We start from the raw sequence: 13,032 nt of genomic DNA, 5'->3' as shown, positions 1-13,032 counted from the left end.
CGACAGCATATAGTGGAAAATAGACACTATTTATTGACGATGTTAATCTCAGTCTTACTGGATTTCATGAATTACCTTTAACATATTTTTTTTTAGTGGGCGTCAGTTGTAACATTCCTCCAAAGGTGGAATATGCACTCATAACATCTAAACCTGAAGAATTGTATGCACATGGATCTAGTGTAACATATGTATGCCGAAGCTCATTCTTAATGAATGGGAAGAGTACAGTTTTCTGCCGCAATGGAACTTGGGAAGAAACACCAACATGTGAAGGTAAGGTTTTGATTGGTTATGATAAATGACTTTTAAAACATCTTACAGATTTGTAACGTCTTACAAAAAAAAAAAAAAAAAAAAAAAATCTTGTATGTCAAAAAGAAGAGAGACTGTTAGATATTTGACAATCAAGAGGAATAACATCAAGTCCACAGATAATTTGTGGTGGGGACAACAGTAATTATAAAATCAATTTGCTCTGAAGACTCAGCAAAATCATAATTTGAGTTTAGTCCATGTGCACTAGATTAATATGTTATTGTAATGTTAAACATTATCAGTTTTAGTTGATATATGCTGGATGACTCATCCTGTGCTACACAGTTTTCTGTCCAATCAAATTATCTCTAGAATTAAAATCAAATGAGTGTTTTAGTGCCATTGTGCTATACTCCTTTCTTATAAAAAAAGTTCTAACCTGAGAAAACGATTGAGAGATTTAAAAATGGTCACATTAATAAACCAAATGATGATAGCAACTCTTTAAATAAAGTAGTAGGGACACTAAGTATAATGTACACACCTGAATGCATCTGAAGCTATTAATGAGGGAAATCTAACTCCACAGTCTCTCTCCACATATATTTTTTTCTTTTTTTTTTGGCACATGAGAAAGATACGAGTATGAAAATAAAGAAATTCTGAAATACAAGTGCATAGAGCTATTCAATGAAATTCCAGAAGGACGATGAATCTGTGAAAATGGAAAATGGAGTGAAAATTTAAGAGAGTCACTTAAAATTTAATGAATCAAAAATCACATTTACTTACATAATGGTAAAAATGTACTATACATGACAAACATCAGCTGGGACTGATGGTGAATTAAGTGGATAAATGTCATTTGTTTTATTAATTTATTTGTATCACTAACAGACCTTAGTCAGGACATGCATTATATTGTATATTGTATTTTATTATCTTGAATTTTTCATGAGGTTGTTAGGGATAGATGTATACTCCATTTTAAGCTCAGTTTTCTTGACTGTAACGCTGCTTGTTGAATATATGACAAAAATGTAATTGTTATGCTAAACCACTACTTTTGCAAAAGTAATTAGCATAGTTACTCTTGAACACTGGGCCACAAAGTATAAAAGCTTCTGTGTGGATAAATATGTGATCTAATGTCTGCTTTCTCTAGAGGCAACATGTCCTCTAAACACAGCAGTGGAAGTCTTAAAAATAGAGCGATTCCCTGATATTGAGGGTCCCGTCAAACCTGGACACAAGTTAATGTTTTCATGCAATGGACAAGGGCTGATATTAAAAGGACAGAGAGAAATCACCTGTCAGCCAAATGGAGAATGGAGCAGCCCTTTCCCCAAATGTGAAGGTAAGGCCACAGAATGTAAAAGCTTTGGATTGGACAAAGATAGATCAATGATAGATCTGTTGTTCACATGGAGGATGCTTGATTTATCAAATCTTTATGTTCTTTAGAGGTAATGTGTGTCGCAAACCTGACTGTAAACATGAGATCAGACGTCACTGAGGATAGACACCCGGGGCCTGAGGTTTCAATCAGACCTGGACACACAATAACTCTTTCATGTGTTGGGAAGGGAAGGAAATTACAAGGACGAAAAAAAATCTCCTGCTTGTCAACTGGAGAATGGGACGAGCCATTTCCTAAATGTGTAGTAGGAGGTAACCCTTATAAATATATGGGAATATACTGCAAAATATAATGTGATATATTACATAATACATTTCCATATAGGGGAAAGTAGTGCTTATATTTTTCAATATACTGCAATATATGCATTGACCGTGTATGGCTATATATTGATACATATAAAATATTTAGGAATTAAGGCAAAAATAGCATTACATGTAATATTCATGAAGTTGTATCCTTTATTGTGTACATATATTTCACATGCACGTTCCCATATAAATGTGAATGTATGTACACGCATGTTCCCAGCATGCTTTGCTTCTGACTGTTAAAGGAGAGTACATTTTACAATTAAGTGTTATTTCATGTGTTTTGGTCGATATTACTGTAATGTAGAGGTAGAGCTGCTAGTGTTTAATATTCTGTTATTTTGGAATTTAAAAGGTTTTCTGTTATGTGTTTTGGGGTTATTGTGCTGAAGAGTAGAGCCTGTGGTTAGTTTGACAATAATTGGCAAAACACCATTAAGACTATGAGCCCTATCATACACCCAGCGCAATGTAGTGCCAGGCAAATGTTTTGACGGCCTGCGCCACGTTGTCTAAATAGCATATGCATGTGCGCCCATGTGCGTGCTGGTCTGAAGGGAATGGGAGATGAGACTCTGATTGGTTTAACGCACGTAAAGCCTAAAACACACCCATTACTCATTAAGAGAATAGGGACAACCCTCTTAGACCATACGCCGGGCGCGCCGACCATTTTTCCCGTCATTAAACTAGCAAAAGTGGATTTGGACACACATTAAGTACCTTAGTACTAAGCACTTTAGACCATGCGTTAGATCGTTAAAATAGGGCTCTATATGTTAATATATTATTTAAAAAGTAATGGCTGTGCACTCCTATGCACAGTGATAATGTCTTTGCTAAATACTTTAGTACATGCAGGTGTGCATGTTTTTTTTTTTTTTTTAGATTGAAAATATGAAACATTTATAATGTAAATAATTATAAAATATAAGAAAAGTATTACATTATATATTTCTCTATAAAGCCTATGGGCCCTATTTTAACGATCTGAAACACAAGTATCAAGCGTGAAACGCAAGTAACTTTGTGGGCGGGTCTTGGGCGCTGTTGCTATTATACCGGCGGGATAAATGACTCTTGCGCCCGACGCAAATCTAAAATGTGTTGGTCTGAAGTAGCTTCATTATTCATAGGTGTGGTTTGGGCGTAACGTGAAATAAACCAATCAGAGCGACATCTCACATTCCCTTTACAGTTCTCTTACGAGAGGTTCTCTCGTATTGCGTAAGCTAGCTTACGCTGCGGGAAAGTCTCCTTTCACGAGATACTGAAGCCAAAAATTATCCTAATTTTTTAAAACTTGTCAACGCAGTGCGGCAGCCTGCAGACCTAGGGCAAGCGAATCGCGTGCCCATTGGCTGCTCTGCGGCAACTGCAGCAGCCTATGGCTAAGCCTTGCGCGTGACGTCACGTCCAATGAGCGCGCTTGGCGCGCTTAGTGCGTCACAGCCCGTCATTAGGGGTGTGGCTTAGCGTATATAAGCAAGGAACAGAGGCTGCTTCGCTGATTTCTGTCTCTTCAGCGAAGCTCTTCGCATCGCTGATCTCCGAGGAAGCCGCCGTCGAATCCAGCGACCAGCACGCCGAGGATCTCAGCCTGAGGACGCCGGCCGCTCGCCGCCTTCAGCCTTCCCTGCCTGCTGCGCCATCCGGCACATATATCCTTTTCTGCTCTGTGTTGTGTGTGTGTGTGTCCGCCGCGACACACTTGCATCTAAAAGAGCGCGAGGCGTTATTTCAAATGCCTCGCACATCCTGTGGCTCGTGCAGAGCCTCGCTCAGCGACGGAGACCGCCACGTGCTGTGCGCTCTCTGCCTGGGTTTTGACCACGCTGTTCGCGCTCTCTCCGAGGGCGGCTGCGAACAGTGTGAGGAGTTACCGATGTCGACCCTACAGGCTCGACTCGCTAAACTTGAAGAAACTCCATCTTCTCCGGCCGCTTCTTCCGGGCCACGAAAGAAGAAACGTCGCTCTCAAAGGCCGCCGGAACTGGACGCTACAGCTGAGCGCTCGCCGGAACCTCTCCCGCGAGCCTCGCTCTCTCCTTCCCCCCCACCCTTCTCCGACGCGCAGCGGCCGGCCACTGCCCGCACTGCCGTCGCCCTGGGGGACGATGCAGATGATGCCGCTGACAGCTGCTCTCTGCTCGCGTCTGACAGCGAGGAGTGGTCGGGCTCGCACCGCTCCGCCCCCTCGACTCTGGAGTCTTCTCGAACCCGCGCTAGTGTTGACGCAGAGCTTCTCCGCATCCTCACTTTAGCGGTCGAGAGAATGGGACTGGATTGGTCCCCACCTAAGGAGCCGGAGCCCAATCGCCTTGACGGTTTTTTTCTGCCTAGCCGCCGCCCTGCGCCTGCCTCTAGGTCAGCACCCTTCCTGCCTGAGCTCCACGCCGAGCTCTCTAAGTCCTGGAACGCTCCGTTCTCCACCAGACTCCGCTCGCCAGTCTCCTCGGCTCTCTCCCAGGTGGACGGAGCCGCCGAGAACGGCTATAACGGCATCCCCGCCGTTGAGGATGCTGTGGCAACGCACCTTTGCCCGCCGTCTGCTAGATGGCGCTCAAAGTCTGCCCTGCCGTCTAAAGCCTGCAGGACCACCTCAGCTCTCGCCGGCCGCGCTTTCGCCGCCTCCGGCCAGGCTGCTTCCGCCCTGCACTCAATGGCTATTCTTCAGATCCTTCAAGCCGACCTCCTCCGTGAACTGGACGAGAAGGGCTCGGATCAGTCTGCCTTTACCGATCTGCGCAGCGCTACGGATCTCGCGCTGCGCGCTACCAAGACCGCTGCTCAAGCCATCGGCAGATCCATGGCCGCGCTCACCGTCATCGACAGACATCTCTGGTTGACGCTCGCGGACATGAGTGAGTCAGAGCGCGCTGTGTTTCTCAACGCACCACTCTCGCCCACCGGCCTCTTTGGCCCTGCGGTCAGCGGAATTGTGGATCGGTTCTCTGAAGTACAGAAGGCTTCGCAGGCGATGGACCTCTTCCTGCCCCGCCGTTCGAGCTCAGCCACAGGCCGCCCTCAAACTCAGCCTCCTGTGCGCAGCTCTAACCAGCGCTCTTCCAAGCCTCCCAGCGCTTCGCAGCAACGCCAGGGCAATCGCCCCAGGTCGCGCTCGACCAGCCGTCACAGACCGCCGCCCCCACGGGGCCCGCGGTCCAAGATCGCGTTGAAGCCCGAGCCCGCGAAGTCCTCCTAGCATCCGCAAGGAGGAAAAGATGGTTGAGTCCCGCTACGGCCGGACCGCCATCAAAACGCACAGCTCTGTCAGTCCCCTATGTTCAGGCTACTGCAGCAGCACACACCGCAGCCAACGAGCCAGTATTAACACTCGCTCGCCTGCACACAAACGCCGTTTTCACGGCGACCCAGATAAATCTCAAAAAGAGTATAAGTGCTTTAAGTGTAGAAAATGTGCCCACACCCATGTGCTCACTGCTTCACACAAGTACAATCCCCATGGTAACGCGCCCAGAGCGCTCTCTCATAAAGCGGCCACACACCGCTCGAGTTCTAAATGTAGTAAATGTGCCCACACTTCCGTGCTCACAACTACTCGCTGCTCGCTCTGTCACTCAGTTACCTCAATTTGCCACGGCTCAAGCCGCAGGGGTATTAAGTATAGAAAAAGTGCCCACCCCCGTGTGCTCACTGCCTCACACAGACCAGGTTCCCATGGCAACGCGTCCAGAGCGCTATCTCTTAACCCTCTGAGGTCGGCAAACGCGCCCCCGCGTTTTGCTGGATTTTCTTCACATTGTAGAACTATAAACTTAAATTTCTCCATCATTTATGGTCATACAGAAAAAAGAAATATAAAAAAAGAATCTGTGATATTTCTACTTTTGTATGTGTCCACTTACAATCAAATCAAAACATTGTGCTTTTGAAAAATAAAGAAAATAAACAGGGTGTGCGTTCTGCCTCTCCGTCGCGGTTAACTTTTTTTTCTTGAGCACGTCTATAAACTGAAACAAAACTCAGCGAATACTTGTCACACATTTATGAGCCATATACCTTTATAAACATTTAAGTGTGTACTTTTAAATGATCGGTTTCAAACTGAAAACAAATATTCTCTGTTTAAGTAATTTGTATAAAACCAACAAGATGTCCAGCTTCTCAAACGCTTCCTAATTACTTTTAATTTGAACACGCCCACTCGCGCAAAAGAGATTCACATGCAAATCTCCACATGGAACGCGAACGCGCTCATTACCTCAACAACAAAACACCAAAACACCTCACAAGTCTCTGCTTTTCGTCGAGTTTGAAAGGCGCACGTTTGGAGCTTACATTGGATTTAGGCTACCTCAGAAGGCTACCACCATAAGACACGGTTATTCGCTCCAATTTGCTCGTCGCCCTCCGCGCTTTCTAGCGCAGACGGAAACGAAAGTGAGTTTGGAAACAGCACATCTGCTTCAAGCAGAGATAACAAAGCTGCTGCGAAAAGGGGCCATAGAACAGGTACATCCTTCCCTGAGCGAGTCAGGCTTTTACAGCCGTTACTTCCTCGTTCCCAAGAAGGACGGAGCATTAAGACCTATTTTAGATCTGAGACATCTGAACAAGGCTCTCATGAGACGGCCGTTCAGGATGATTACAACCAGACAGATCCTCGCGCAAATTCGCCCAGGAGACTGGTTTATCTCTCTCGATCTGAAAGACGCTTATTTCCAGATCCAGATAACTCCCCGTCACAGGCCATTTTTGAGATTCGCCTTCGACGGTCGAGCTTATCAATACACAGTCCTGCCGTTCGGCCTGTCTTTAGCACCCCGTACATTTACGAAATGCATGGACACGGCTCTCGCTCCCCTGAGGAGTCAGGGAATGCGAATTCTGAACTACTTGGACGATTGGCTCGTTCTAGCGCAGTCAGAGACAGAACTTGTGTCTCACAGAACAGCGTTACTCGACCACCTGGAGGGTCTGGGTCTAGCGGTCAACTGGACCAAGAGCTCGCTCTCGCCCCGGCAGTCGATTTCCTTTCTCGGAATAGAACTGGACTCGGTGGCGATGACGGCCAGATTGTCGGAGCAGCGCGCGCGCCGCATCCAGCGCCTCGCTGCATCCTTCAAAGAAGGCAACCGGGTTCCCCTGAAGGCATTTCAGCGCATTCTGGGGCATATGGCCTCAGCTGCAGCAGTGCTTCAGCTGGGTTTACTGCGCATGCGCCCGCTTCAACGCTGGCTGAGAACGCGCGTATCCCATCGAGCCTGGGCGACCGGCGGCTCGCTAATCAGAGTGACTCAGGTCTGTGTCTCAGCCCTGCAGCCCTGGCTAGCAGCCGAATGGTATCACACAGGAGTGAATATGGGAGTGGTTTCACACCGGAAAGTTGTCTCGACAGACGCGTCCAACCTAGGTTGGGGAGCGCTCTTCGAAGGCAGACCGGTCTTTGGCCACTGGTCAGACCAGGAGAATCTCCTACACATAAACTGTCTAGAGATGCTCGCGGTCGAGAAAGCGCTCATGCACTTCCTCCCTTTCCTCCATGGTCACCATGTTCTAGTCCGCACGGACAACACTTCAGTAGTGGCCTATGTGAACCGCCAGGGCGGTGTCAGATCAAAGCAACTCTGCGCCCTGACGGAACGCCTCCTCGTATGGGCTCAGCACTCTCTGCGCTCTCTGAGAGCATCGCATGTGCCTGGCCATCTGAACGAGGGCCCCGACAGACTGTCCAGGGACAATGTTCCCCCTGGGGAGTGGTCTCTACACCCCCAAACAGTCCAGTCGCTGTGGCGCCGCTTTGGCAGAGCGAAAGTCGACCTATTTGCGTCAAAAGACAACGCGCACTGCCCAGCGTTCTTTTCAAAGAGCGAGGACGCGCTGGCCCAGTCTTGGCCCAGCGGCCCGCTATATGCCTTTCCACCAGTCTCTCTGCTGCCTCAGGTTATCGAGAGAGTCAGGAAAGCGCGCCACACAGTGCTCCTCATAGCCCCGTTCTGGGAGAACCAAGCTTGGTTCCCGGAACTCATACAATTGGCAGACTCAGCCCCTTGGCCGATTCCGGTGCGGAGAGACCTTCTCTCTCAAGCCCACGGCTCGATTTGGCATCCCCACCCAGAGCACTGGTCTCTGCATGCGTGGAGCCTCAACAATTACACGCTGATCTACCAGAAGGGGTGATGAACACGATCATACAATCTAGAGCCCCCTCCACGAGGCGGCTCTACACGTCTAAATGGTCTGTGTTTAACAAATGGTGCACTACCAAAGGGCTCAATCCACAGACATGTGGGGTCTCGCAAGTATTGTGCTTCCTTCAAGAGCTACTGGACGGGGGCAGGTCCCCCTCCACGCTCAAAGTCTATGTCGCGGCCATTTCAGCGCTCTCTGTTTCAGAGCCGGGCCGCGCATTAGGAAGGAACGAGTTTGTCATCCGCTTCCTTAGAGGAGCGAGGAGGATGAACCCCCCGCGACCCCCTTCGGTTCCTATGTGGGATCTTTCACTGGTCTTTGACGCACTGAAAGCACATCCCTTTGAACCCTTAGAAACTGTGGATATGAAATACCTCACGCTCAAAACCGTTTTTCTGATAGCACTGTCTTCAGTAAAACGTGTGGGAGACCTTCACGCGTTATCCACTAACGCTGCGTGCCTCGAGTTCGGACCCAATGACTCTAAAGTTATTCTCAGACCGAGGCATGGGTACGTCCCAAAAACTTTGGGCACTCCCTTCAGAGCGCAGGTCATTTCCCTTTCAGCCCTGCCGAATACTGGCTGCGAGGCAGATAGTCACCTCCTCTGCCCAGTTAGGGCGCTGAGAAGCTATATTTCGCGCTCCGCCGCCTTCAGGCGTTCAGAGCAGCTTTTTGTTTCGTTTGGTGGGCGCACCAAGGGTCTCGCCGCCTCGAAACACACTCTGTCCAGATGGATAGTCGATGCTATCGCAGCTGCTTACGCATCTAAAAACCTGCAGTGCCCCTTGGGCATTCGGGCACACTCCACCAGAGGCATGGCCTCATCGTGGGCGTGGTCCAGTGGGATTCCCATTCATGACATTTGTGCAGCGGCAGGCTGGGCCTCCCCCTCCACATTTGTTAGGTTTTACAACCTGGAAGTTCCCGCCTTGCAGGCCAAAGTGCTATCAGTCTAAGTCTCGCGTAAGCCAGCCCACTGTCTGTGCGCGGGCTACGCTGCTGATTTAGCTCTACTGGTTGAGCTGCACTATATGGAAGTGTTAGTTGGACCGGCTGTGCCGCTCCCTGCCCCATATTATGTGCTTGTGTACTGTGGTATCTTGGCCGCCCAGCTCCGCTTCGCGTTCCCTGGGCTCCCCATGGGACTCATTCAGGATGCTGGGCGCGCGCACGGCGTTGACAAAGGTGTTCCCGCAGCGTAAGCTAGCTTACGCAATACGAGAGAACCTCTCGTAAGAGAACGTACTCGGTTACTAACGTAACCTCGGTTCTCTCTAGAGAGGGAACGAGTATTGCGTAACCCGCCGTGCTCTCGCCACGAGCTCATTTTCGCTTCATGCGACAGAAACCAGCGAAGCAGCCTCTGTTCCTTGCTTATATACGCTAAGCCACACCCCTAATGACGGGCTGTGACGCACTAAGCGCACCAAGCGCGCTCATTGGACGTGACGTCACGCGCAAGGCTCAGCCATAGGCTGCTGCAGTTGCCGCAGAGCAGCCAATGGGCACGCGATTCGCTTGCCCTAGGTCTGCAGGCTGCCGCACTGCGTTGACAAGTTTTAAAAAATTAGGATAATTTTTGGCTTCAGTATCTCGTGAAAGGAGACTTTCCCGCAGCGTAAGCTAGCTTACGCAATACTCGTTCCCTCTCTAGAGAGAACCGAGGTTACGTTAGTAACCGAGTACGTTTTTTACAATCACTTTGCTACTATTTTCAGAACCTTGATGTCATTTTTCAAAACTCTAGACACAAAACTCAAAACGGTTATCACTTGTAACACAGGCTGTCTAATGTTCAAAACATTGTGCATTCACATCTTTAAAGAAATCTTGCACTTGCACAATCATTGGTTCAATAAACAAATTTACTGTGAAATACTATTGAAACATAACTATAGATCACCCACACACAAGCAACCTATAGTTTCACTGTGTCATTGTTTGTTCGTACAATCATTAAATATTGTAGAACAAAATAGGTGATACAGGTTTCATTATGGTACTACATGTACAGTAAATACATCTCTGTAAAAGTACTGCATAGTAGAGTGAATACTACAGACACAGTGGAATCATTGAACAAAGTTTGTGATATATTGATGCAAAACACTACAGTACAATCACAACATAGGTTTATTTGAATCAAAGCAAAAATAATTAGCTATGAAATAGAAAAGAAAAGACAGTAAAACATCAAATGCAGTGTTCCTCAACTTGCTTGCTTGTACTGTAAGAAACAAAACAGGAGTGATTACTGTACTTCTACATTGTCATCAACTCTGTGTTGTTCTGAAAATAGTAGCAAAGTGATTGTAAAAAACTGTAAACATAGAAGATTGTTTGTCTGTTTCTATACAACTATGCATTAAGAGTAATGCAACGGTTACTTATCATTTTGAGCAGTTGTATCAATTGATAGTTAGATCATTGTAAGGAAATGAATAGACACTCATTTGAAATGTAATGTGTGAATTGCCTTTTGAAATAGTAGTACTTTGATGTTAAGTTGTGTCATACTGAACAGGTGATTTTTGTTGAATATCAATAAAGAAATTCTGAAATACAAGTGCATAGAGCTATTCAATGAAATTCCAGAAGGACGATGAATCTGTGAAAATGGAAAATGGAGTGAAAATTTAAGAGAGTCACTTAAAATTTAATTAATCAAAAATCACATTTACTTACATAATGGTAAAAATGTACTATACATGACAAACATCAGCTGGGACTGATGGTGAATTAAGTGGAAAAATGTCATTTGTTTTATTCATTTATTTGTATCACTAACAGACCTTAGTCAGGATATGCATTATATTGTATATTGTATTTTATTATCTTGAATTTTTCATGAGGTTGTTAGGGATAGATGTATACTCCATTTTAAGCTCAGTTTTCTTTACTGTAACGCTGCTTGTTGAATATATGACAAAAATGTAATTGTTACGCTAAACCACTACTTTTGCAAAAGTAATTAGCATAGTTACTCTTGAACACTGGGCCACAAAGTATAAAAGCTTCTGTGTGGATAAATATGTGATCTAATGTCTGCTTTCTCTAGAGGCAACATGTCCTCTAAACACAGCAGTGGAAGTCTTAAAAATAGAGCGATTCCCTGATATTGAGGGTCCCGTCAAACCTGGACACAAGTTAATGTTTTCATGCAATGGACAAGGGCTGATATTAAAAGGACAGAGAGAAATCACCTGTCAGCCAAATGGAGAATGGAGCAGCCCTTTCCCCAAATGTGAAGGTAAGGCCACAGAATGTAAAAGCCTTGGATTGGACAAAGATAGATCAATGATAGATCTGTTGTTCACATGGAGGATGCTTGATTTATCAAATCTTTATGTTCTTTAGAGGTAGGCCTAATGTGTGTCGCAAACCTGACTGTAAACATGAGATCAGACGTCACTGAGGACGGACACCCGGGGCCTGAGGTTTCAATCAGACCTGGACACACAATAACTCTTTCATGTGTTGGGAAGGGAACAAAATTACAAGGACGAAAAAAAATCTCCTGCTTGTCAACTGGAGAATGGGACGAGCCATTTCCTAAATGTGTAGTAGGAGGTAACCCTTATAAATATATGGGAATATACTGCAAAATATAATGTGATATATTACATAATACATTTCCATATAGGGGAAAGTAGTGCTTATATTTTTCAATATACTGCAATATATGCATTGACCGTGTATGGCTATATATTGATACATATAAAATATTTAGAAATTAAGGCAAAAATAGCATTACATGTAATATTCATAAAGTTGTATCCTTTATTGTGTACATATATTTCACATGCACGTTCCCATATAAATGTGAATGTATGTACAAGCATGTTCCCAGCATGCTTTGCTTCTGACTGTTAAAGGAGAGTACATTTTACAATTAAGTGTTATTTCATGTGTTTTGGTCGATATTACTGTAATGTAGTGGGGGAGCTGCTAGTGTTTAATGTTCTGTTATTTTGGAATTTAAAAGGTTTTCTGTTATGTGTTTTGGGGTTATTGTGCTGAAGAGTAGAGCCTGTGGTTAGTTTGACAATAATTGGCAAAACACCATTAAGACTATGAGCCCTATCATACACCCAGCGCAATGTAGTGCCAGGCAAATGTTTTGACGGCCTGCGCCACGTTGTTTAAATAGCATATGCATGTGCGCCCATGTGCGTGCTGGTCTGAAGGGAATGGGAGATGAGACTCTGATTGGTTTAACGCACGTAAAGCCTAAAACACACCCATTACTCATTAAGAGAATAGGGACAACCCTCTTAGACCATACGCCGGGCGCGCCGACCATTTTTCCCGTCGTTAAACTAGCAAAAGTGGATTTGGACACACATTAACCCATTTAATCCCACCGGTCACAATAGTGACCGTAAAAAAATGTTTCATTTCTAAGGCTATAAAAATGTTACTGAATGATCTATCAATGCATTTCCAGCAGATATTGAAATAATAAAGGGTCTCAATGAAATATGTGCAGTGTCGCATGTTTACTGTAAATTGTCACATGACCAGAGCTGTTTACTTCCTGTTTGCGCCAAGAGAAGAGGATGGCAGCAAGAAAGCTCCCAAAGAAAAGGTTATTAAAGTATGTTAACATAAAGATAGGACATAGATTTTTGGTACACATCATGTTTAAGGTGTCTAGTATTGATATATGCATTTGCAATTACTCAACTTTATTTAATGTGGTCATAGAACTCACAAACATGTCAACGGCAACAATAGTGACCGGTGGGATAACCCATTGTATCTACATGCTTATACACATAGGCTAACTGTTCTACCTTACTTTCTGCTGCTACCTAACTTTCTACCTAATTTTACACACAGACACTATCCCGTGACCTCGAGACACTATCCCGCTATCCCGTG

General features: G+C 45.5%; 1 protein-coding gene across 1 annotated transcript in view; it reads left to right on the top strand.

The window, feature by feature from the left end:
- LOC311296136 (complement factor H-like) overlaps positions 1–13,032 on the top strand; it is a 341,142-nt gene that overhangs the window by 303,179 nt on the left and 24,931 nt on the right. Inside the window, exons 12-15 of the mRNA XM_084417796.1 lie at positions 1,422–1,615; positions 1,723–1,929; positions 11,207–11,398; positions 11,506–11,718. Coding sequence (XP_084273922.1) covers positions 1,422–1,615; positions 1,723–1,929; positions 11,207–11,398; positions 11,506–11,718 — 806 coding nt within the window. The remainder of the gene's footprint in view (positions 1–1,421; positions 1,616–1,722; positions 1,930–11,206; positions 11,399–11,505; positions 11,719–13,032) is intronic.

This window comes from Rutilus rutilus (genome assembly GCF_951802725.1).
Source record: "Rutilus rutilus genome assembly, chromosome: 8".
NCBI lineage: Eukaryota > Metazoa > Chordata > Actinopteri > Cypriniformes > Leuciscidae > Rutilus > Rutilus rutilus.
The sequence above is the reverse complement of the archived record's forward strand: the minus strand, read 5'-3'. Positions and strand labels throughout refer to the sequence as shown.